Source organism: Plecotus auritus, assembly GCF_963455305.1.
Source record: "Plecotus auritus genome assembly, chromosome: 7".
In the NCBI taxonomy this organism is placed as follows: Eukaryota; Metazoa; Chordata; class Mammalia; order Chiroptera; family Vespertilionidae; genus Plecotus; species Plecotus auritus.
The window spans coordinates 177,206,934-177,230,646 of NC_137774.1; the positions used below are offsets into that span (position 1 = coordinate 177,206,934).

Sequence of the window (23,713 nt, forward strand, 5' to 3'; positions counted from 1 at the left end):
TTTTGTTCTTTTCTATTTGTTTCAGTTTTAAATTATTTTATTATATTTAAGTTTAATTTGAAATGCTTTTGTACCTTTCCTTTGTTAGGCAATTTTATTTTGCCTTTGCCATCTTCAATAGAAGGTATGTTTTGTGCTATGATTCCTCCATTTTTTGAAGTTTCAAATGATAATAATTAGTGTTTACATACTTCTTGTTAAAATGTTTGAAATGAATAAAACTATTGAAATAAAAAAAAAAGACCGTACCCTTTTATGTAATGATGTTTACTTTGAATTTATATTAGTTCACACAAACACTCCATCCATGCTTTTGTTCCGGCCCTCCGGTCCAGTGTAAGAACCCATTGTGGCCCTCGAGTCAAAAAGTTTGCCCACCCCTGGGTTAAGCTCATACGCGGACAGTGATCGCGGCAGAGCCTGGGAAGCGTGTTTGTTTGCAAACAGCACATGTTTATACCGCATACGCAAGTTGGATGCAACCCCAGGCAAAAGTCCAGAGCAAAACAGTAACAGAAAACATGGTAGTTCAGCTGCAATGCGTGCGAAACGGCTGACATCGTTAGCCATAAACAAGCTCTTAAAAGCCAGCAGCAGACGCTACAATAACACAAGGGAACTGGGAAAAGGGAAGTGAACGCGTACAAGGGGCGACGGAGCGTTGAGCGCAGGTGACTCCGCCGAGCGGCGATGGAGAGTAATTTCTGCGCGGTATCAGTGAGCAGAATGAAGACACTGGCACCTCATGTCCCACAGCTTCGCCCCGTCCGTGTTGTGCCGGAAAGGGTATTTATTAATGAGCAGCTGGCACGTGCCCATCCTTCCCGGGATTACCGAGCGCGCGGGAGAGGCCCACACGGGGAGATCTCGCCGGGACCCCACTGCTGGTGTGCAGGAGCAGGCTTTTCCTGAACCAGCCCCTGGCTCTGGGTCTATTCTCGTTCCCCCGGGAGAAGTGGAGGCCGGCTGGGAGCAGAGTGGCTGGGACGATCCTCCCGATGCAGGGCCAGGCTCCTGCGACCCTCGCTCGGCAGTACGTCCTACCCGTTAGCGGGTCAGCACTCAGCCTGGGAACTGGGCTCCGGCCTGCCAGCCACGGGGGGGGGGAGTTCTCCCGGCTCAGAGCTCAGCCTGCAGGAGCAGGAAGTACTTATTGAGGGGACCCCGCAGACCCCAGCAGAACACACTGGCCCACAAACACCATTGGGGGCCGACGTGTCGGTGTGAACCTGCCACACGAGCTTTTCCAGGAAGGAGGGCGGGTGCGGCCGAAGCAGCGGGATCCAGTGCCTGGAAGTGGGGCTCACGCCGGCTCCGAAGATGGGACGGAACCTGGAAGGTGGGAGGCAGGACAGTTGGATGTTAGGAGAATTTCTGACAAGGGCGAGAAGGGAAGCTGAGGCAGATGGCTAGACAGACAGACAGGGCCGAACAGGTCAAGCAATTGACAGCCAGCGGGTAAATCACAAGCCCTTCCCTTCTCTAACCCAGGACACGCGAGAGCAAACGGTTACCCCTCTGCCCCCCAACCAGAGAGTCAACAGCTTAAACCACCTGGTCCGGGAGAGAGAGAACAGAGACCCAGTTAGTGCCTTGGTGCCCGCCGGACCCCAGGATGGAGGAAGTCAGGGAATAAACTACAGGAAACCCCAGTCAGAGCCGGACAAATCCAAGACAGAGCCAAAGCGGACCAGCCAGTGGCCCTGGCCCCTCTAGGCCAGGGGTCCTCACACTTTTTAAACAGGGGGCCAGTTCGCTGTCCCTCAGACCGTGGGAGGGCCGGACTATAGTTTAAAAAAAACAACAACTATGAACAAATTCCTATGCGCACTGCGGGCCCGGGACGCGTCGGCTGCTAAGCAGGACAGGCAGCGGCACCCGGCGGGCCGGATACATGTCCTCGGCCGGCCGCATGTGGCCCGCGGGCCGTGGTTTGAGGACCCCTGCTAGGCACTCACTGTGTGTCCACCAGCACAGAAAAGGGCACAGCTGGGCAGGATCTGTTCTAAGGAGACCCGCCTTGAGGCCTCTCCTCGGTTCTCTCTGGACCCCACCCCGACCTCCCCTCAGGCCTGAGCTTCCTCCTAAACGCCAAGGGTCCCCCAAGACCTGCAACCAGGGGAGCAGCAGGCGGCGGCTCGTCCTGGGGTCGCCCCCAAACCTGTCCCCCAGGGCCCTTTCCTCTGACTTTGCAGTGGCTTCCACGTCTCCGTGAATTCACGCAGCCCCCGGCTCTCTGCTCTCCTGTCACACTTCCTGCCACTCCTGGGTGTTTGTTCGGCCCTGAGCCCGTCCTGTCCCTCTGTCCCAGCCTTAACAACGCGCTCTCAGAATCCCCTGGCCTCGCGCTGTGAACCCTTTCCTGCACCAGGTCAGACCCTCACACCCTGCCAGCCGCCCCGAGGCAGACCCCTGCGGGCCTGGTCCCCTGCCGTCACCGTCACCGTGGGAGGGAGAGAAGAAGGTTCCTCTGTGGGCAGAGCGCTGCCCCCCCCAGACTCATAGCAACCACCCAGTCAGAGTCAGCACCAGCTATTGGGTTAACCTGGGAAAGTCATGGTCCCGTCGGGTGACTACAGAGAGACAGCCGAGCGAGGCGGAGAGCCAGGTGGCGGGTCCTCACGCTCGCGTCTCCACACCTGTGCCGCCGGCCGGGCATGCCGACACCCTTGCTCAGCCACATGCTCAGCCACGGGCTTGGGCAGCAGCCCCAGACACGGATGTTACCGCTGCCACGTGGCACCCCAAGGGCCCAGAGCACGGAGGGGGGGGGGGGGGTTCGTCCAGCGTCGGCAAAAGGGACAAGGCGACCCCACCCTCGCACGTCCTTCTGCTCCGTGACTTCTGAGCCGAGGGATCCTTTCTGGTGAAGGGTCAGTGGAGAGACCGGCCTGGCCCCCCGCGATGGCGTGGCCTTTGGAGGCGGCACCAGGAGGCCGGGAGCAGGTGGGCCGGTCCAGGGAGGGTTTAAGAATCCAGGCCCTGCCTAAACCGGTGTGGCTCAGTGGATAGAGCATCGGCCTGCGGACTCAGGGATCCCAGGTTCGATTCCGGTCAAGGGCATGTACCTTGGTTGCGGGCACATCCCTGGTGGGGGGTGTGCAGGAGGCAGCTGATCGATGTTTCTCTCTCATCGATGTTTCTAACTCTCTATCCCTCTCCCTTCCTCTCTGTAAAATATCAATTAAAAAAAAAAAAAAAAGAATCCAGGCCCAGCAGTTTGGATGGGGCGTTAAGGAAAGGGAGGGTTTATTTTTTTAGATTCCTCATATACGTGGCATCACACAGTATTTCTCTCTCTGGGTCTGACTTATCTCATGGGGCATAGCACCCTCTCGGCCCTCCCACGTTGTTATGAACGACAAGATTTCATTTCTTACGGCTGCGTAACATCCATCGTGCACGTGCACCACCTCTTCTCTGTCCACTGTCCGCCAGGGACCCTGGGGTGTTTCCAGAGCTTGGCTATCGTAAGTGCTGCTGCACCGACATAGGCTGGTTTTCAAAACAGCGTGTGGATCTCTTCGGGTAAATGCCAGAACGGAATGGCTGGGTCACCTGGTAGGCCAGTTCCTAAGTTTCTGAGGCTAGAAGACAGATGCAGAGGAAACGCGTCTTCCCTCATCCCGCCGGGTGAGCATTATCCTAATCCCCAAACCAGACGCTGCACAGTACAGAAGAGATCAGAGGCACACAGATGGGAGAGAAAGAAAGAAGACTGTTTGGTTCGGAGCGGACAGGGTTGTCCATGTCGGGAATGCAAAAGAATGGACACAAAACAGACCAGCGAGCGAGCACAGTCTTGCTGGAACTCGAGATGAGAGCAAGGCGGGGGAGGCCAGGTCGGCGCACCGAAGCCCCGCTCTCCCGTGCTCACGAGCAGTGGGCGAACGGAACTGAGTGCAGAGCACAACATCTCCTACGCTGATGGGCACGGCCGCCCAACGCAATACTGAAGCTTAGAGCTACCAAAACCTGGACAAGATCCGCCACACTCGGGTGAAAGGAATGAACGGACAACTGGATCAGTGGAAAGATGGTTCCTGTCCGTGGAGAGGAAGGCTCGCTATGCCCAGATGTCCGTTCTCCTTCACGTGGTCTGTAACTCCACGCAATCCCAGTAAAATCCCCAGGAAGGTGTGATGTGTAGGGGATAACAAACTGGTTCTTGTAAGGTTTAATCAGAGATGTAAGACTTAACCCGACCGAAACCAATAAGTTGACCAAGACAAGCAGGTTAAAAGCGAAAAATCGCGTTTATTGAAAGCTCTTGGGTGAGGTCCCGCGGTCCGAGAGCCCAGGCCGGGGGAGTCACACTTTATTCACCGGTGGGTTCACCGGTGGGCTTAGGGAAAATGAAATCAAATTCTAAGCAAGGCTACAAGCAGAACTTCCCTTTTTATTAAAGAGCCAGCCCTATGTGCACTTAGTGGTTATCTCGCTGCTGGCCTTGAAAACAATACAGTTCTATCCAATTAAAAAATGCACCTGGCATGGCATTGAAATTATGGGCATATCTAGTCTCTGGCCTACAAGGTCAGACAGCTTAAGTTTATCTTCCTCATTACTCAAGCAGGCTAAAGCAGGCTAGAAAGCAAAGTTTGTAAAGTTCCTGCTTTCCCAGCCCCAGACCTTACAGTTCTGACGTTGGCAGAGTACCTTGTAGTGAAAGCTGACGGCATGTTTCTGCCCACACCCATCGCGGCCCCTGAAGCTCATGCCCTCCGTGGCGTGCGCCGTTGATATTGTAAGGACCAGAGACCGCGGTCCGCCGGCACAGCTGTGAAGGAGAAGAACAAAGGTCGAGGGCTGACGCTATACTCCACGCCCAGCCTCGATCTCAAGCAAAAACCATCAAGACGGGTGGTGTTGGTGAAGGAGCAGAGAGCCCACGAGTAGATTTCCATAAACATAGTCGGCTGGTCTTGGGCAAAGGACTCCTCTTGACCCGTGGTGCTGGAACACTGGACATCGGAAAAAATGGTTCTAGACCAGCCGTGGGCAAACTATGGCCCGCGGGCCAGATCCGGCTGTTCTATCCGGTTCTCTTGCTCTCCCCTCCGATCCTTTACTTTGAATTTATATTAGTTCACACAAACACTCCATCCATGCTTTTGTTCCGGCCCTCCGGTCCAGTTTAAGAACCCATGGTGGCCCTCGAGTCAAAAAGTTGGCCCACCCCTGTTCTAGACACAGACCTTAAGGCGCCACAGAAACGAACTTGAAATGGACCAGAGACCTACATGTAAAATGCAAAACGGTAACAAACCCCTAAAGGTAATGGGAAAAAACCTACATGAGCTGGGGTATGGCAATGACTTTTCAGATAGAACTCCAAAGGCAGTGTCCATGGAAGAACTAACTGGTAAGTTGGACTTGGTTAAAATTAAAAACTTCTTGCCCTGGCCGGTGTGGCTCAGTGGATTGAGCGCCGGCCTGCGGACTGAGGGGTCTTGGGTTCGATTCCAGTCAAGGGCACACGCCCAGGTTGTGGGCTCGATCCCCAGTGTAGGCCGGGCAGGAGGCAGCCAGTCAACGTTTCTCTCTCAGCACTGATGTTTCTCTCTCTCTCTCTCTCTCTCCCTTCCTCTCTGACATCAATAAAAATATATTTAAACAAACAAAACTTCTGCTCTGGGAAAGACAGTGTCAAGAGGATGCGAAGACAGGCCCCGGACTGGGAGTAATATTTGAAACGACACATCTGATAAAGGACTGTTGTCCAAAATATACAAAATAGCATAAAAGTCAGTAAGGAAACAAAGAACTCGACTTAAAATGAGCCAGAGACCTTGGCCGCTCCCTCAGCCCGGAAGATAGACAGACGGCAAGTGAGCACATGGAAAGGTGCTCACATCCTGTCACCAGGGAAATGCAAGCTAAAGCGACAGCAGGGCGCCCCTGCACACCTGCCCAGCACCGGCCCCCTGCCCAGCACATGCTGGGGAGGATGTGCAGCCACAGGGACTCCCGCTCATCGCTGGCGGGAAGGCAGGGCGGTGCGGTCACGCTGGCACGCGGCTGACAGCTTCTTACCCAACGAACCACCCTCTCGCTCGCCAGTAACTGCCTCCTCGGTATTTACTCGAAAGCGTTAAAAAGCCCGCGCGCGGATGCCGATATCCGTAACGACCGTAACGCGGAAGCGACCGAGGCGTCCTTCAGAGGGTCAGTCCATGAATGATGGTCTATCCAGCGAATGGAGCAGGGGTGGGCAAACTTTTTGACTCGAGGGCTACCATGGGTTCTTAAACTGTACCGGAGGGCCGGAACAAAAGCATGGATGGAGTGTTTGTGTGAACTAATATAAATTCAAAGTAAACATCATTACATAAAAGGGTACGGTCTTTTTTTTTTTATTTCAATAGTTTTATTCATTTCAAACATTCTAACACCAGCGTTGATGCTAATGTGCAGTGGTGCATGTTAACACAAATGCCCTGTAGCACGCATTTTTACAGGCGCGAGGGGGAGAAGCAAACGCAGCGCAAAATGCATTTGTTTTGCCGCTAACACATGCGGTTAGTGGCCACGGTAGCGTTACTGATACCGCATCCGTATCAGCAAAAAAATGCAGCCACAGCACGGCTCGTGTGACATGTCCTCTGTGTGTCTTTTTCCCTGCTGCGCGCGTCCGCAGTGGGAAAAAAAACTGCAGTGGATACAAGCCCTAAAAGCTGAAAGTCTTTGTTATTTTATTAACAAGTCATTGTGATGTACAGAATGTGGGAACAGGAAAAAAATGTGTCTGAGTAGAGCTCTTCATCTTACCTCAGAAAGGCTCTGATCCTGTGCTCTCCAGGGGCGTGTCTCCCTACATCACCACGATAACGTGTCTCCGCATTCCCAGGGTGAGGTCGGGGGCCGCGTCCGCGGGCATTACAAGGAGCCTCTGGAAGATGGAGAGGTTGTTCCTTCTACTGAATGGGGATATAAATCTGCCCGCTCAGAAGAAGGAGCTGCGGCCGTGTTTCCCGACGTTGCCATGTTAACACTGCTGCTGGTGAAGGAGCGGAGGGGAGAGCAAGAGAACCCTCCGCTCTTTGGGCTCCGCGGGCCGGATAGAACAGCCGAACGGGCCGGATCCGGCCCGCGGGCCGTAGTTTGCCCATGGCTGGAATGCAGACTGCTCCATGCTAAAAGCAATGAGCGAACAGCTATGAAAACACCCGGAGGGGCCTTATGTGCATACGACTGAGCGAAGGTAGCCAACCCCAGGAGGCTACGTCCTGGGGGTTCCCGACTCTGTGACCTTCTGGAAAAGTGAAAAGACCGGGGCTGCCAGCGCGTGGGGGTGGGGAGGGGTGACCAGGCAGAACCCCGAGGAGCTTTAGGGGCGTGACGACACGCTGCGTGACACGGCCGCGATGGGTCCTTGTCATGAGACATTTGTCCGAACCCACAGGGGGACCGAATGGCACCCCGGGCTTCGGGGAGGGATGACGTGTCCGCGGGGGCCCAGCGCTACACCAAGGCCCGCTCTGTGGGACGCTGAGGGTGAGCGGGCTTTGTGCTCACGGGCAGGAGTAGGTGAAAATCTCGGTACCTTCGCCGCAGTTTTGCTGAGAACCCGAAACTTCTCTTTAACAAAGAACCCACGGCTCGGCAGACATGCGTGGCTTGTTCCGGGACAGCAGGAGACCCGGGGGTGTCTCCGAGCGGAGGCGAGGGGTGGCGAGGCCGGACGCCTCCAGGCCAAGGCCAAGGGACGAAGTGGGAAGGTGCCGATGTGTGGGGCCATTTAGGGTCCCCTACAGACTTGTTCTCACAAAAGCGCACTAAATGAGCGCTTATCATGGCGACTGCGGCATCTCCTAAATGATGAATAACATGCTCCATTTGCTAGAGGAAACTTTAACAGCGCGTTACTGTATCTACGCCCTGAGTGGACGGCGGTCAGTTTCTAACTGGAAGCCATGGTGTAGATATGCAAACCCTACGGGGTGAGGTTTCCCTGCCACGTGGGTGCCACAGCGCCAGGCACCTTCGAGCGCCCTCCCCTGCCCTTCACGGAGCCGGCGCCGGGCCTCCCTCCAGACGGCAGAGCTGACCACCGGCCGGCCACCCCCTGGCACCGCAGCTCCTGCTTCTCCGGAGCGGCCGAGTCTACGTGCATTTCTCTTCAACACCGTCGCCTCTGGGGGTCCATAAGCACCACGCGTGTCTTCTCCACGTTCAGGGAAAGCCTGCTTGTTTCTGGCCCTGAAGCTCGTGACCTCCGTGGCGGGCTCTGAGGAGAGTCCCAACCAGACGGTTCAGCTGAAAACGCTGTCCTCTGGAATCTGCTCACTGGGTGGAATTAAGGTTTCGCAATATAAACGCACACGGCGGGGCAGTTCTGGCCTGGGGGCTGTGGTTGGTGCAGGATGCTTGGCATACCACGGCCATGACCAACGCTGTGCTCTCTGGCCTGCTTCCCAGGCTGGCTGGAAAGGGGTCAGGGGACCGGCTGAACCCCGATGAGAGGTGCCTTCACAGGGATAATGAGGCGACTGAGCAATCGAAGAGAGGAGAAGGAAGGGCCCCGGCCAGGGCTGCACTGAAGGGAGAGATGTGGAACCGCTGCAGCGATGGGAGCTGGTCAGCATCTCAGGAAGGGCCTGCTATCCACTCCCTTAAACATGATGGAGACAAAGGAGACCGCTGGGCGGCCACTGAGCAGGGTGAGCTCCGACCCGCCTGGTGCACGCGCCTGGCTGGGACCGGGGGACCCAGCTTTTCTTTAGGAGGCGACAGCGTGTCTGCTTTCCCAAGAGCCGTCACCGCAGCCACAGCGGCAGCAAACACCCGCACCGGGCTCACCGCGGAGACGGCCACAGGTTGACGCCCCTGTTTCGTGGCCCTCGCCTGTAAAACAGGGTCACACTGCACCCTAGGGGGCAGGGACGTGGGGGACTCGCTCAGGGCACACAGAGGGTGTTGTCAGAAGGTGGGTCAAGCCCAGCCCTGCTCCGCCGTCCGGCTGTCACGCACGGTCGCACACAGCACCCGGGCTTTGCTCCTGCCCTCCGCGCCCCTGGAGGCCCGCAGGCTGCAGCTGGGCGCGGGCACAGCGCGTCTCAGGGACGCACACGCTGCGCGGACGGACTTTCTCGGACACCTTTTCTCACCTGAAGCCTCAAGACCCATCTGCACAACCACCTCCACCTGCAGGTCGCTGCGGCGGCGGTTGCACGCGCCGGCCACCAGGGGGCAGCGGCGGCGCGGGCTCGGCGATCGGCGGCTCGGGCGGCGCTTGCTCTGGCCTGGCCCTCGGCGCTCGGCGCTCGGCGCGCGCGGCTGGGGACGTGGGCGCCGCGGCCCCGCCCCCCGGCGGCGGCTCGGCTCAGTCGGCGGCGCGCGGCGCGGGAGGAGGGCGCGACCGGCGGGCGGGGCGCGGCGCGGCGCGCGGCGTGGGCTCCTCCGCGGCCCTCGGCGGCCGCGGGCTCGGCCGGGACCATGGCGCTGCGCGCCCGCGCGCTGTACGACTTCAGGTCGGAGAACCCGGGCGAGATCTCGCTGCGCGAGCACGAGGTGCTGAGCCTGTGCAGCGAGCAGGACATCGAGGGCTGGCTGGAGGGCGTCAACAGCCGCGGCGACCGCGGCCTCTTCCCGGCCTCCTACGTGCAGGTGATCCGCGCCCCCGAGCCCGGCCCCGCGCCGGACGGCGGCCCGGCCCGCTACGCCAACGTGCCGCCCGGCGGCCTGGAGCCCCTGCCCGCCCCACCGCCCGCCGCCTTCCAGCCGCCGAGCACCTTCCAGCCGACGAGCACCTTCCAGCCGCCCAGCACCTTCCAGCCGACGAGCACCTTCCTCCCGTACGCCGGGGGCGCCCTGCAGCCGTCGCCCCAGCAGCTGTACGGCGGCGGCTACCAGGCCAGCCAGGGCAGCGACGACGACTGGGACGACGAGTGGGACGACAGCTCCACGGTGGCGGACGAGCCGGGCGCGCTGGGCGGCGGCGCGTACCCGGACCTGGACGGCTCGTCGGCGGGGGCCCCCGGCCGCTACCGCCTGTCCACGCGCGCCGACCCGTCGCTGGGCCCCCGGGGCGGCCCGGTGCCCGCGCAGCACCAGCCGTCGGGGGCCAAGAGCTCGGCCACGGTGAGCCGCAACCTGAACCGCTTCTCCACCTTCGTCAAGTCGGGCGGGGAGGCCTTCGTGCTGGGCGAGGCGTCCGGCTTCGTCAAGGACGGGGACAAGCTGTGCGTGGTGCTGGGGCCCTACGGCCCCGAGTGGCAGGAGAACCCCTACCCCTTCCAGTGCACCATCGACGACCCCACCAAGCAGACCAAGTTCAAGGGCATGAAGAGCTACATCTCCTACAAGCTGGTGCCCACGCACACGCAGGCGCCCGTGTACCGGCGCTACAAGCACTTCGACTGGCTGTACGCGCGCCTGGCCGAGAAGTTCCCGGTCATCTCGGTGCCCCACCTGCCCGAGAAGCAGGCCACGGGCCGCTTCGAGGAGGACTTCATCTCCAAGCGCCGGAAGGGCCTCATCTGGTGGATGAACCACATGGCCAGCCACCCGGTGCTGGCGCAGTGCGACGTCTTCCAGCACTTCCTGACCTGCCCCAGCGGCACGGACGAGAAGGCCTGGAAGCAGGGCAAGCGGAAGGCCGAGCGGGACGAGATGGTGGGCGCCAACTTCTTCCTGACGCTGAGCACGCCGCCCGCCGCCGCGCTGGACCTGCAGGAGGTGGAGAGCCGCATCGACGGCTTCAAGAGCTTCACCAAGAAGATGGACGACAGCGCGCTGCAGCTCAACCACACGGCCACCGAGTTCGCGCGCAAGCAGGTGACGGGCTTCAAGAAGGAGTACCAGAAGGTGGGCCAGTCCCTGCGCGGCCTCAGCCAGGCCTTCGAGCTGGACCAGCAGGCCTTCTCGGCCGGCCTCAACCAGGCCATCGCCTTCACCGGGGACGCCTACGACGCCATCGGCGAGCTCTTCGCCGAGCAGCCCAGGCAGGACCTGGACCCCGTCATGGACCTGTTGGCGCTCTACCAGGGCCACCTGGCCAACTTCCCCGACATCATCCACGTGCAGAAAGGTAAAGCCCGGGGCGGGGGGGGGGCGTGGGCCGTGGGGGGCGGGGTGGGCTGGACAGACAGGCTGCTCTGGCTTAGGGACTGGGGGTGTCTGCGGCATCGTTCCGGAATTTGAATGCTGGGCCGGGCCCTTCTGGGGTCTGTGTCCAGGGCCCAGCTGGAAGGGGACCCAAGCCAGCATAGGCCTCTGCGTGAGCACTGGTCACTTAGCGCTGGGTGTCGGGAAGCGTGGACATCATGGGGAGACTTCCCTGCAAACACAGGTGTGCCTGCCCTCGCTCCCCGCCCCCCTCCCCCCCCCTGCTCGGGTGGAGGAATTGGGGTCCGTTCTCGGAGGGACTGGCCGGGGCAGCGGAAGCCCTCGGCTTCCTGCAGGGCCTCTCGCTTGCAGCCTTGTAGATTTGAGGAAGTTTTGAGAAATCTGTTTAAGCCCAGTCATCGTGATTTTGGAGCCTGTGAGACTGAAGCTAAGAGCAGCCTTTAGGAAGAGGATGCGGGAGCGACGCGGAACATGTAGAATCTGAACGGCGGGTCGGAGGGCCTTGTCCCTGGCCTCTCAGTGAGAACCAGGAGCTGCCCAGCTGCCGAGGGCTTTGCGGGGTAGAGCGTCCCTGACACTTGGTGAAGCCTAAACGGGCCCTTTGTTCCTTCCTGGCGTCAATGAGAGCAGTGTGGCCTCGGGACGTCCCTCCCCGAGCGCTGCCCGGGCAGTGCCTGGGGGAGGGCTGGGCAGGGGTCTCCCTGTCCTGTGAGTGTCCTCTGAGAGGGTGGTGGGCAGGGGAGGAGGGGGTCACCCATCTGACTCCCTCGGGGAGACCTCCTGGGTCAGCAGCCTGGCCTTCAGTGGTGAGGGGTCGCTGCCTTCCCAGGGCCAGCCCCAGTTACGAACACGCCTGGCCTTTGACATGGTCTTACGGGCACTGAACTGAAATCTGCCCCTCGATCCTCTTTCTGCTCCGAGAGCCACACAAAACCTGTCTGTCCCTCCTCCCATGTCAGCCCTCGGACCCTGTTCCTCCCCCTCCAGTGTGAGTCCTGACTCACCCACCGGGGTGGGCGCCTTCAGACCCTGGATGTGTGTTGCCCCCACGGTGCTGGCTCCAGTGGAGACAGTAGCTCCCGCAGGGCGGTGTGAACGCAGCCACGCAGACTGAAGGCAGCCACAGCTCTGCGGCCGGGTGAGCTGCCTCTCCACGCCTGAGCCGCTTTTTGCATAAATCGGTATGAATCCGTGAGCCCGGCTGGCACTGATGGGTCTCGCTCTTCGGGCCTTGAATGCAGGACCTGACATTTAAATTCCATTTGTGTTACGCCCATGGGGACCCAGGCTGGCCGCCTCTCTGTTTATTTATGTAACTTATGCAAATGGCCGGTGAGTAGGTGGGAGGGTGGAGCCAAGTGCACACACCTGTGGCCTTGACTCAGGTGACTGGTCCTGCCAGGCCTGGTCTCGCTGTCGCTCAGACCGCACTCAGCCAAGGGCCCTGCTCTGGAAATTATTTATTAGAAAGGCCCTATGCAGGGTTTGTTCTAAGATCTGTTTGGCATTTACAGCGGTACTTGGTGGAGTCTCCTAAACCACGTGGCTTGTTTATTTTTTCAATCCTAGAGCTAAAATTGTCTCCTGTGACTTGGGATTTGAGAAACTTCCTTTTTTAAAAACAGTGCCGTTTTATGTCGCTTAAACAGAGTCAGGGGCCCTGAACATAGCCCAGGCACCCGGGGAAGAACACCGTTGGTATTCAGTAGTCGGTTTGTGTCGCAGCCTAGGTGTGTGACGCTCAGGGACTGTGCCCTGGATGACGTGTGTTAGAATGTGCTGCCGTTTAAGCACAGCGCACAGACCAGAGCGCTGACTCCCAGGGAGTGGTTGTCAGGGAGGCTGCGTGCCGGTGAGAGAATGTCACACCGGGTGACGCACTGCGAGGGTGCCCCGGGCATCGGCAACTCGTGGCTGTAAGGAGCAGCTCAGCCGCCCCCCCCCCCCCCGCCAGCACCACCTTAATTGCACAGTTGCCATTGCAATGAACCCGTTTAGAGTCGGAGCACTTGGAATTCTGTTCACAGGTGGCTTTTCCTCCGAGGTCTCCAAGCATAATCCAAGGAGAACAGGAACAACAAAAAGATAAAAAACCTTTAAGCAATTTAAACAACGTTGGTTGTAAGCACTTGGTCCCAGTTTATATTTCGGCTCAGGGAGAGTGTTAAAAATTCGGAAGAATTATTTCATCTCTCACGTTCCTGTTGCCAACAGCAAGAGGAAACCGGTTCCCTCCTGCGTTGTACGGTTCTGACAGGATGCGAGAGAGGTGATGGGAAGGTGCTTTCCAATGACCAGTGCGGTTGAGAGGGGAGTTAATGAGGTTCGGCCCCCTCCACTCCTGGGGACAGGGAAGGGACAGTGGCTCCTCTGGACGGGTCTGTAGCCCAGGAGACTGCTGCTCCGTGTCTGACCGGTGCTGCTCCGTGTCTGACCGGTGCTGCTCCGTGTCTGACCGGTGCTGCTCCGTGTCTGACCGGTGCTGCTCCCTGTCTGACCGGTGCTGCTCCCTGTCTGACCGGTGCTGCTCCCTGTCTGACCGGTGCTGCTCCGTGTCTGACCGGTGCTGCTCCGTGTCTGACCGGTGCTGCTCCCTGTCTGACCCGTGCTGCTCCGTGTCTGACCGGTGCTGCTCCGTGTCTGACCGGTGCTGCTCCGTGTCTGACCGGTGCTGCTCCCTGTCTGACCGGTGCTGCTCCGTGTCTGACCGGTGCTGCTCCGTGTCTGACCGGTGCTGCTCCGTGTCTGACCCGTGCTGCTCCGTGTCTGACCGGTGCTGCTCCGTGTCTGACCGGTGCTGCTCCCTGTCTGACCGGTGCTGCTCCCTGTCTGACCGGTGCTGCTCCGTGTCTGACCGGTGCTGCTCCCTGTCTGACCGGTGCTGCTCCGTGTCTGACCCGTGCTGCTCCGTGTCTGACCGGTGCTGCTCCGTGTCTGACCGGTGCTGCTCCGTGTGCCGCGTGCGGCCGCTCACGTTTAACGGAGCCAACGAAACGGAGTGACTCAGTTTCCCGGCCACACTCAGTGCGCCTGAGTGCTTGGCAGCAGGCGGCCACCACGTGGGAGCGCAGGATGTCGCTGGCCCTTCCCTCCGCTGAAGGCCGAGCCAGCCCTGTGCTGGACAGCTTTCCCCTGTCAGGCCTTCGTCTTCCCACGAGCTTCCTGTTCCCTCGGCCCTCCTGCCGCCCCTCCCGCCCGCGGGCTGAGGAGTAACTCCAGGGCAGCAGGCCGCCGGACCCTGTCCCCGTGGGGAAGGTGTCTGCCGCGTGGGGACGCCAGGTGGGCCGGACGGCAGCCGCCTGGAGGGCCATTCGGAGCACAGGCCTGGGGACGGGCATCTCATGAGCTGGGACGCGGCGCCGGGTGTGCGGGCTGGCGCTCCCGACCGAGCTCAGTGCTGCAGCCGCGGCTTAGACGGAGCAGTGTCTTGGTGCGTGCTGTCTGCAGGACTGAAGAGCGCCCTGTGGCTCCTTAAGCTGAAAGAGAATTCTAGAACGGTGATTTTTTCCATCAGCGAATGGAGTCTCGGGTCAACAGACTGCTTCGTTAATGGGCTCGAGTGAAGGAAGGAGCAGCGTCCCTCGTCAGCAGTGCAGGGGATGGGAATTCAGACTCCGCTGCAATTTTATTCATGGTTTGCTTTGTCTTAAGAGGAGTCCCACCCACTGGTGTGGCTCAGGGGTTGAGCACTGACCTATGAACCAGGAGGTCACGGTTCGGTTCCTGGTCAGGGCATGTGCCCGGGTTGTGGGCTTGATCCCCAGTGTGGGGCCTGCAGGAGGCAGCTGATCAGTGGTTCTCTCTCATCATGGATGTTTCTATCTCTACTCCTTCCTCTCTCTAAAATCACTAAAAACGTTTATTTTTAATTCTTTAATTCTCTGCTCGCTGATTCCCGCGAGGCAGTCCCTGCTTGTCCGTCACAGCCGTGTACCCGTCGTCTCGATTTCTCCTCTGTCCCTGCCGCAGTGCCGCAGACGTTGGTGAGTGTGAGGAACAACAGAGAATCTGTCTGTCCGTTTCTTAGCTCATTTCATTCTGTTTCCAAAGCTGTGACTAATCTCCAGTACACGATAAAGCTCAGTGCGTGGCCGTGAGTCACGGCTTAAAGCTGCAGGCTTACCTGTGGGGAACATCGCCGGGGGAAGGACTGTCAACATTTGGTGATGAGAAATGTGGTTTTATCTCGGCTGGTGAATGTGGACCAGAGAGCTGGAGGCCCTTCAGGGGAATTCTTTCTCCGGAGGACCGGTGTGAAGGCACCTCCAGGGGGCTTGTAGTCTGAGGCTGTGATGCAGGACGGAAGTGGACGAGTACACGCAGGCGTCCGTGGTCGGTGCTCTTGAATGACACAGTCAGTGGCTAGTTTGCCGTCCTCTGAACGCCGTCCTCTGAACGCCCTCTGTCCCACCGAAGCAGCCGGGGGAGTGGTACCAGCCCTGGCCCCGCCTGCCCGCCCGCCCGCCGGGCAGAGTGTCCCCATTGTGTGCCCTCCCCAGCGCAGGGAGGTCTCGGTCCCTCCCACAGGGACTGAAGATAGCCGGTCCCTCGCCCTTCGGTCTGCGGTCTGGTCTGGTCTGGTCTGGTCTGCGGTCTGCATCTGGTCTCCTGGGCTAAAGCTAGCCCTGGGGGTGGGCCAGGGAGGCCGGAGAAGGTCTAAGAGGCTCTTCAAGACTCCGCCGAGTTTGAAGGGTCTGGGTAGAAACTGAGTCACTCACCTGTTTGGCTTCGCCCCACTTCCACCCCACGCGCTGTGGGAGGCAGCCCAGCCTCCGCCCTCGGCCCAGGCTGAGTTCCCTAGTGAGTGAGGTCAGCCACAGGGGATCTGCTCCTTAGAGCTCTCGGTCGCCCACGTGACTTGCCTTCCCTCTCCTGAGAGAAGTTTTATGTGTTATGTTACTTAGCAGGTAGGAGACGGTGGCAGGGGCGGGGTCGGGGGGGGTGGACTAATAAGTCATTAGGTTTGCTCGTAGGGCCCTCTGAGGGAGAAACCTGATTTTATCCAGCAGATGTCTCAGTGCCCACCGTGGGGCAGGCACTGCTAGTGCCAGGCTGTGCCCTGCCGGTGGGGGTCAGTGGGTGGGCATCGTCCTGTGTGCGGAGAGGTTGCTGGTTTGATTCCTGGCCGGGCACATGCCCAGTGGGGTGTGTGCAGAAGGCAGCCCATTGGTGTGTTGCTCTCATATTGGTGTTTCTTTCTCTCTCCCTCTTCCTTCCCCTCCCTGTAAAAATCAGTGAAAACATGTTTGGAAAAAGATGCTCGGGCTGTATCAGTGATGGACGCAGGGACGCCTGCCCTTGTGGAGTTGGCATGCTGGCAGATGGAGAAACGTGAAAAGCAAAGGCAGTGATGCGTGCCAATGTGCGCTGGAGTGTGGAGGGGGGGTACGTACAATCGGAGCGGGCCGTGAGCCTGGGAGGCAGCATGAAGTTTTAAAAGGATGCTCCAAGTCGGCCTCCTTGGGAGCTGAAATCTAAGCAGAGGCCTGAGGACGCCAGGGAGTTAGCCGCCCAGGAGTCTCGGGAGCCAGGGCGCTGGCGGGGGGCGAGGGCCTGGCAGGCTGAGAGGCCTGGGAAGGCCAGGTGACCCAGCTGAGAGGATTTGGGCGGGGAGAGGGCCCGGAGGCCGAGCTGCAGGGAAGTCTGGTGAGACGGGGCTGGAGCAGGGTTTTGAGCCACGGCCTGATGGACAGCTGGTCCTGACTCGGGCTTCCTGCGGTTGCTGTGTGAGGACCGAGTGGGGAGGGGCAGGTGCCACAGGTAGGAGCAGGGAGCCAGCAGGAAACGGCCCACTAATCCAGGCGGGAGACTCGGGGCTGGCCCAGGATCGGGAAGGGGCTGGGGAGAGGGGAGAGGCCCACTGGGGATGCAGGTAGAGGTGGAGTGAACAGGCTTTCCTAAGCGGCCAGGTGTGGCCGGGGAGGAGGGGGGCAGGAGGGAGCGGGCTGCTGGTCTGCCCGGCAGGGAGGGTGGGGCTTCCTCGGCTGCCGTGAGGGAGGCTGTGACCAGGTGGGGATGGAAGCAGGTGAGGCTCGCGCTGTTAGGTGGACAGGCTGCTGTGTCGGTTCCCTCCCCGCCCAGCACAGCATCAGGCTGGGACCTCGTTCCCTCCCTGGAGCCCGTGTGCAGCCTCGCCCTCTCCCAGGTGGTCACCTCGGGCTGGAGCCTGGGTCGTACCTGCCTCGCGGGAGGCGCAGGTCCTGCAGGAGGCGGGGGTGTGCGGACGGTGGAGGTGGACGTGGACGTGTGTGGTGTTGGCAGTGAGAGGCCAGGGTCCGAGGGAGCAGGGGTGTCGGCTGTTCGGGCTGTGGGGAGCCTTGGGCTTTTCCTGGAAAGGCCGTCACGGCGTGACTGGGAGGAACTGGGTGGTGGGTGCAGGCGGATCTTGGAAACCCCCTCGGGGGCTTGCTAAGCACTGGTAGCTGCACCTGCACCTGCGGCTCAGAGGGAGGCCGACGGGGAGGGGTGTGGAGAATAGGAGGCCATCTAGCCAGCAGCGGGGGACGTTCTGAACCCCGGTACGGAAACCAGGCCAGATGTGGTTCCTGGAGCAGCCTGGGCGTGGCCTCAGCCGTAGGCTGACCCACCTGGCTCTGCTGAGTCAGTGCAGGCCTGCGGCCTGGGCCTGGAGCCTGGGGCGCTTAGAAAAGCCCTCAGGTGATCTGAGGTCGGCTGCAGGGGGTGGGGAGGGAGGGAGCTTCACAGGTCAGACAGGGAGTGACCGGGCAGGCCCCACCTTTGAGGGACAGGTCCTGGTGGCAGAGCAGAGGGTGGCTCGGGTGGGGTGAGGCAAGATGTGATGAAATCCTAAACGGACGGGTGCCCATGGGGTGGGAGGAGGAGACAGAGGGCTGTGTGCCTACAGGAGGGTAAGGACAGGGAGGGGCATAAAGGGACCTGCAGACCAGGGCTGTGGAGCCACCAGTGGAGGCGCTTGGAGAGGGAGCAGGGCTGTCTGTCCACAGCGCTTGAGCTAAGGATGGTTTTCACTTAAAATTTTTTTTAGGGAGGGAGGGAGAAAGGGAGGGAGGGAGGGAGGGAGGATGGATGTGGGTTTGGAGGTAAATCCCCTCATTTTCCCAACTTGCAGAGAGGAGGTGAACCATAGGAAGTTGGAGGGAGGGGGGGAGGGAGGGAGGGAGGGAGGGAGGGAGGTTGTGGGTTTGGAGGTAAATCCCCTCATTTTCCCAACTTGCAGAGAGGAGGTGAACCATAGGAAGTTGGAGGGAGGGGGGGAGGGGGGGGAGGGAGGGAGGGAGGGAGGTTGTGGGTTTGGAGGTAAATCCCCTCATTTTCCCAACTTGCAGAGAGGAGGTGAACCATAGGAAGTTGGAGGGAGGGAGAAAGGGAGGGAGGGAGGGAGGGAGGATGGATGTGGGTTTGGAGGTAAATCCCCTCATTTTCCCCCCTTGCAGAGAGGAGGTGAACCATAGGAAGTTGCCTGAGTCCCTCACGCGGGCAGCCTGGCCCAGGCTCCCGAAGCTCTGTTGGCCGAGCACAGGCACGAGGGGCTGTCCGAGTGAGCAGGCACGAGGCGGCGCGGAAAGGGCCGGGGAACGCGGACACGTGTGGGGGGTTGGGGCGGGGGGGGGGGGTGGGGGCAGGCAGGGCTGAGGGCGTGGAGAAGGCCGGCTCAGAAGAGGCGGGGAAGGGTCAGGCATGGGCCTGAGGGAGCTTAGGAACCCCACTTCCTGGACTGGGTTACGTTGGGCTGGCGACCTTCCCCAAAGCCACCGGCTGCCTGCAGTGAGACGCCCTTGAGCACTGACATGTCAGCGTCGGGGCCTGTGTGACGGCGGTGCCTCAGGTCTGTCCTAAGACGTGTGTTTCTGGGTGCTTTTTGTCTCCAGTGGGTAAGGGAAGGGCCAAGGTCCTGGAACCCCAGGGACAGCCCAGGGTCAGGGTGTCCCTACGGGGAACAGCTCACGTAGGGATTGTCCCCAGCGCGTAGGGATCGTGAGGCGATGGGAATGCCAGGCGCAGCGGGCACCGTGGGCGCAGGAAGTGAACAGTTAGGCCGTGCTGCCCAGCAGGTAGCGCCAGCGTCGCTGACGGGCCTGCAGCTACAGTTCTGCTGGTCAAGACGCGACGTCCTCTGGACAGAGTGCTCGAAGGCCGGCCACGTGTCCTTGAAAGTGCCCTGGTACTGCTCAGGCCGCCCCCCAGGCGTGGCGGTCTCAGCTCGGTCCCTCCGAGCCGGTCCCTCCGAGCCTCCTGCCCCTCAGGGAGGAGCCGTTTGGGGGCTTCTCAGGGACCTTCTCCAGCGTCAGTGGCCCTTTCTCTGCCTAGAAAAAAGAAACTAAGGTTTTTGAGATGTTTTCTAAAAAAAAAACACTATTGGAGCAGAGAGGGAGAGTACTGAGGGGGGGGGGGGAGGGAGGGAGGGAGGGAGGGAGGGAGGGAGCAGAGGCGGGTGAGCGGCATCGGGTTGGGTGCCCTGATGGAGGACAAGAGCGAAGTAGGCCACTGGGCCACATTAGCATTTTCTCTCGACGTTTCCGGGTGCCGGAGTGAGAAGAAGTGGCTGGCCCGTCTTGGCGGCCCCCCTCAGCCTGCCTCCCGCCCCGGCACACCGGCCGGGCTTCGGGGCAAGGCCCTGGGAAGACAGAACATCCAGGGCCCCCTGTCGGCACGTTCATGGTTTCAGAACCCAGTCAGTGCTTGCTTTTCTTCAAACGTCTTCTTTAGGGGAATGGAGCTTTGGGTCCCTGTTGCCTAGTGACTGGGCCTTTTGTGTAACTGGTCCTAGGAGGACAGAACCTACCGGAACCCGAGGTTTGCTTGAGGAGAGGAAGGCGCGTTCAGGAGCAGAAACCAGGCCTGGGTGGGCTGGGAGCGTTGGGAGCAGCCAGCCGATGGGGCCCTGAGAAGGGGAAGAGGGCACCGAGGGGACCTGGAGCGGGGAGGCCTGTCAGCTTCTTCAGCCGCGTTTTAGATGCCCGGGGCGGCTCGGCGCCTGGGTGCCCGGGGCGGCTCGGCGCCTGGGTGCCCGGGGCGGCTCGGCGCCTGGGTGCCCGGGGCGGCTCGGCGCCTGGGTGCCCGGGGCGGCTCGGCGCCTGGGTGCCCGGGGGCTCGGCGCCTGGGTGCCCGGGGCGGCTCGGCGCCTGGGTGCCCGGGGCGGCTCGGCGCCTGGGTGCCCGGGCGGCTCGGCGCCTGGGTGCCCGGGGCGGCTCGGCGCCAGGGTGCCCGGGGGCTCGGTGCCTGGATGCCCGGGGCAGTACATTTTGCTGGGTCAGACGTTCCCAGGAATTGATTTCTCTGCCCATCGGGAGGAGGGACACAGTTCAGTTAACGTAGAGGACGGTGTTTGCTGTGGGCGGCGGTGGGGTTTTACATGTGCCAATGGGCCCCATGACACCAAGCTCTGCCCACTCATCTTAGAAAAACAGTGACATGGGCCTGCTTCTGGAGAGGTTTGCTGGGGGAGGTAACCTGCTGGCAGGCTGTGATGCTTTCGAAAATGGTGCCGACGTACCGGCTCTATAAAGTGAGCCTCTTGGAGTCTGAGCCCTTTAAGGCCATGATATTAATGAACTGTCGTGGATTAAGTTCGAGCTTTGGTTAGTTTGTGTTTATTACGAGCATGCACAACATAATCCTCTGGAAACGCAGTACCCGTGGGTCAGACCAGGTGGTGGCTACCTCACCTTGGCTCCTTCCAGCCTGCACCAGGTGGCTCACCAGGTGGCCTCACCCAGGGAAGGGGTGGGAGAGGCGGGGGTCCAGCCATGGCTTCTGTGGGTGGGTCGAGGACGGGGGAGGGGCAGAGGCCTTTCTTAGAGCCTGGGAGTTGCAATCAGTGTGAAAGGAGCCCGCTGGGGTTTTGTGTACAGACTCAGGTGGTTTTGTAGTGATAGCCCAGCAGCCAGCCCAGCCACTGTCAGCTTCCCTTCGCCCAGTGAGGGAAGGGCGGGCCCTCAGCCACGTTGGCACGGGCCCTGTGTGGGATCGGAGGTGGGAGCGGCCGGCGGGGAGCGGTGGCCAGCGCTTTGGCATGAATTAATGAGTGGCAGGACTTGGGGCAAGTCATGCAGCCCCTTGTTTGTAAGGCAGAGAGAGCTGCACCCACACTGTTCGGCGGCCCTTTGGTCTCTAAAAGGAACAAAGCCTCAGGGGTGGGAAGAAAGGCCTGGGGTTCTGGCTCCTCCTTTTGGAATGAGTCTTAGGGTCACCGTTTCGCAGCGAACTCTCTCCCGTGGAGACATTCCAGCGATGCGCCCAGCCCGCTCGCTAGGTAATGACACCAGTCTCAGCTGGAAGCTCCCGCCAGTCTGCACCTTTCCGGAGGCTGTGCTTCCCCGCCCTTCCCGGAGGACCCGTGGCCTGGGCCTGGCCTCGGCCTCGGAGGCTGCTGCTGGGAGGAGCCCAGCCAGGCGGGGCTGACGGGGCTGACGGAGGGCCCTCGCGCAGTCAGGCCTTTTTCCTGGCCTCGGGCCCTTGGAGGCTGTTTCAGCGGGAGCTGGGGGAGGCCTCCAGCAGGTTGTGCTTCCCGGGACTGTAACGGACTGTAACGGTTACTGGTGAGCCACCCTCCCCCGGCCCGTGGGTCAGTCCTTCCTGTTTCCCTCGAGGCGATGCCTGCGTTGGTCCCCGGTGAGGTCTTGCTGTGCCACGTGTCCCCCCAGCCGCCTCCGCTCCGGGGTCCCAGCCAGGAGCCGCTTGGAGTGCGCACAGCACTCCCTCCCCTAGCGCGTCCTGTCACTCCCGTTTTCCCTCGTCTGTCTTTCCCTGCAAGGCCGTGGCCCTCCGGAGCGCCGTGGGCCTTTGGTTTGACGACAGTGACCACTGTCCGGCGTTTGCTGTGTAAGGTCTCCCCACGTCCTCGCCCTGCTCTGTGCTGAAGGCCACGTGGGGGTCTGAGGGGAGGCCGAGGGGCCGGTTCCTGCTCCACCAGCCACGTGAACAGTGAGGTTTTGAAGACCGTTGCCTGCTTCTGGATTTTATGATACGTTTTTTAAAAGTGTGTGTTCCCTTTGTGCTTCAGTTTCTGGACCACGTTTTCAGCTTTTATTTATACTCCCCTTGGGTTCGGTAAAGAATGCCTGAGGGGTGCCCAGGCCTCACTGCTAGGACATGGGTTTGTGGGCGGGTCCCCCAGCAGAGGGGCGGGTCCCCCAGCAGAGGGGCGTGTCCCGGAGCAGAGGGGCGGATCCCCCAGCAGAGGGGCGGATCCCCCAGTAGAGGGCGGGTCCCACCGAGGAGGGCGGGTCTGTAGGTCTGTCACCTGGGCAGCTTTCTCCAGCTCACCCTCCTTGAGGCGGAGTCGGCTGCCTCTGCCTTCCTTGTGATGCTCAGCACCCACAGGTGGACATACGTCGGGGCACAGATGTGTGCAGGCCATTTCCAGCACGAGCACCATCAGGTCAAGCGGTGTGGCTGCTGTTGTTTCGGGCGTGTTAGGGTCACCTCAGAAATGCCTGGAGCCCCTGAAACAGGAACAAACCCCCTGCCGCCCGCCCCCCATGCAGTGGCTCTGACGGACTGCCTGGCCGGTTCACCCGATCCCCGCGGAAGTGGCTCCTGGGTGCTCTCCTCCTCCCAGTGGGTTCCGTGCTTCATTCCTAGTTGGCAAAATGACTGTTTGCCTGGAGTCCACCTGCACCAAGGCGCTGCCCACGTATTCCTAAGGGATCGCTGCTACCATAGCGGTAGCTCTGCCCCACGTGCTCTTCCCGTGGGGTGGCGAGGGGGCCGCACAGCCCTCCCTCCAGGTGCGTTAGGGCTTAGATTTCCAAATGCGCGTCTTTTTCGGTGTTTTGGTCTGTGGCATCCACTGTGCTCGTGCAGAGGGAGGAAAGCCAGACAGCGTCTGAGTATCGAAGGACTTCCCGGCGCAGTCAGTGGATTGAATGAGGTTGGTAGGGATTCCAGAGGGAGGTTTCAAAGCCGACAGTTTCTTTCACACACTCAGGTTCTGCATCGCACGTCGAACAGAGGGGGCCTGTGAGGAAGGTGAGGGAGGTGAGGGAGGGTGGGCGGCCGACCCTCCTCCCAGCCCGCCCAGCCTCCTGCTCGCCTCGGCCCGCCCGGTTCTTCCATTCCCACTCCGGCCTCCCTTCCAACACCTGGTGCGTGTGCTGTGCAGTCAGTTCCCTTCAGGCCCCTCTCCCCTCTTCCTCGGCTCCCTGGAGGCTGAGAGGCTTAGAGGTCAAGCAGCTTCTCGGGTTCTGGGGTGAAGGTGCCGCGGGCAGAGGCCGCGCGTGGACTGTACCCAGCATGCACCGCTGCGCTTTGGCAGCTCCTGTGGACTGTGATGTGCGGCTGCCTGTCCCCCGCCCCGTCCTCAGCACCCCAGCCCGCCCAGGGCTCTCTGAGCATTTCCCTGGACACGGATCCACTCCATGCACCTGCTCACTCACGGCTGTTGCACGTGGGGTCGTGGCGGTGGCCTGGCCTCGGTGAGCCGAGCGGCGGCTGCCTCCGGAGCTGCGGAGGCCCTGGTGCCGGGGCCATTGTCCGCACACACGAGGTCCTCCCTGAAGGCTGTTCCATGAAGCCACGTTCTTGCCCCGGAACCTCTGGGCACTTTGAAGAGAGCAGCGTTTGTTTTATTTCCTAAATAAATTCACATGTGGGAGGAAAATGTGTCTCCGATTCTCCTGACTCCTTAAGGATGTGATCCACTTAGAAAGGACTTCGCCGG

At 60.5% G+C, this 23,713-nt stretch overlaps 1 protein-coding gene across 2 annotated transcripts in view; it reads left to right on the forward strand.

The window, feature by feature from the left end:
* The first annotated feature begins 9,344 nt into the window (after positions 1-9,344).
* SNX18 (sorting nexin 18) overlaps positions 9,345-23,713 on the forward strand; it is a 178,555-nt gene continuing 164,186 nt past the window's right edge. For both annotated transcript variants that reach the window (XM_080678576.1, XM_080678575.1), the window contains exon 1: positions 9,345-11,032. In XM_080678576.1, coding sequence (XP_080534702.1) covers positions 9,439-11,032 — 1,594 coding nt within the window. In that variant the 5' untranslated portion in view covers positions 9,345-9,438. The remainder of the gene's footprint in view (positions 11,033-23,713) is intronic.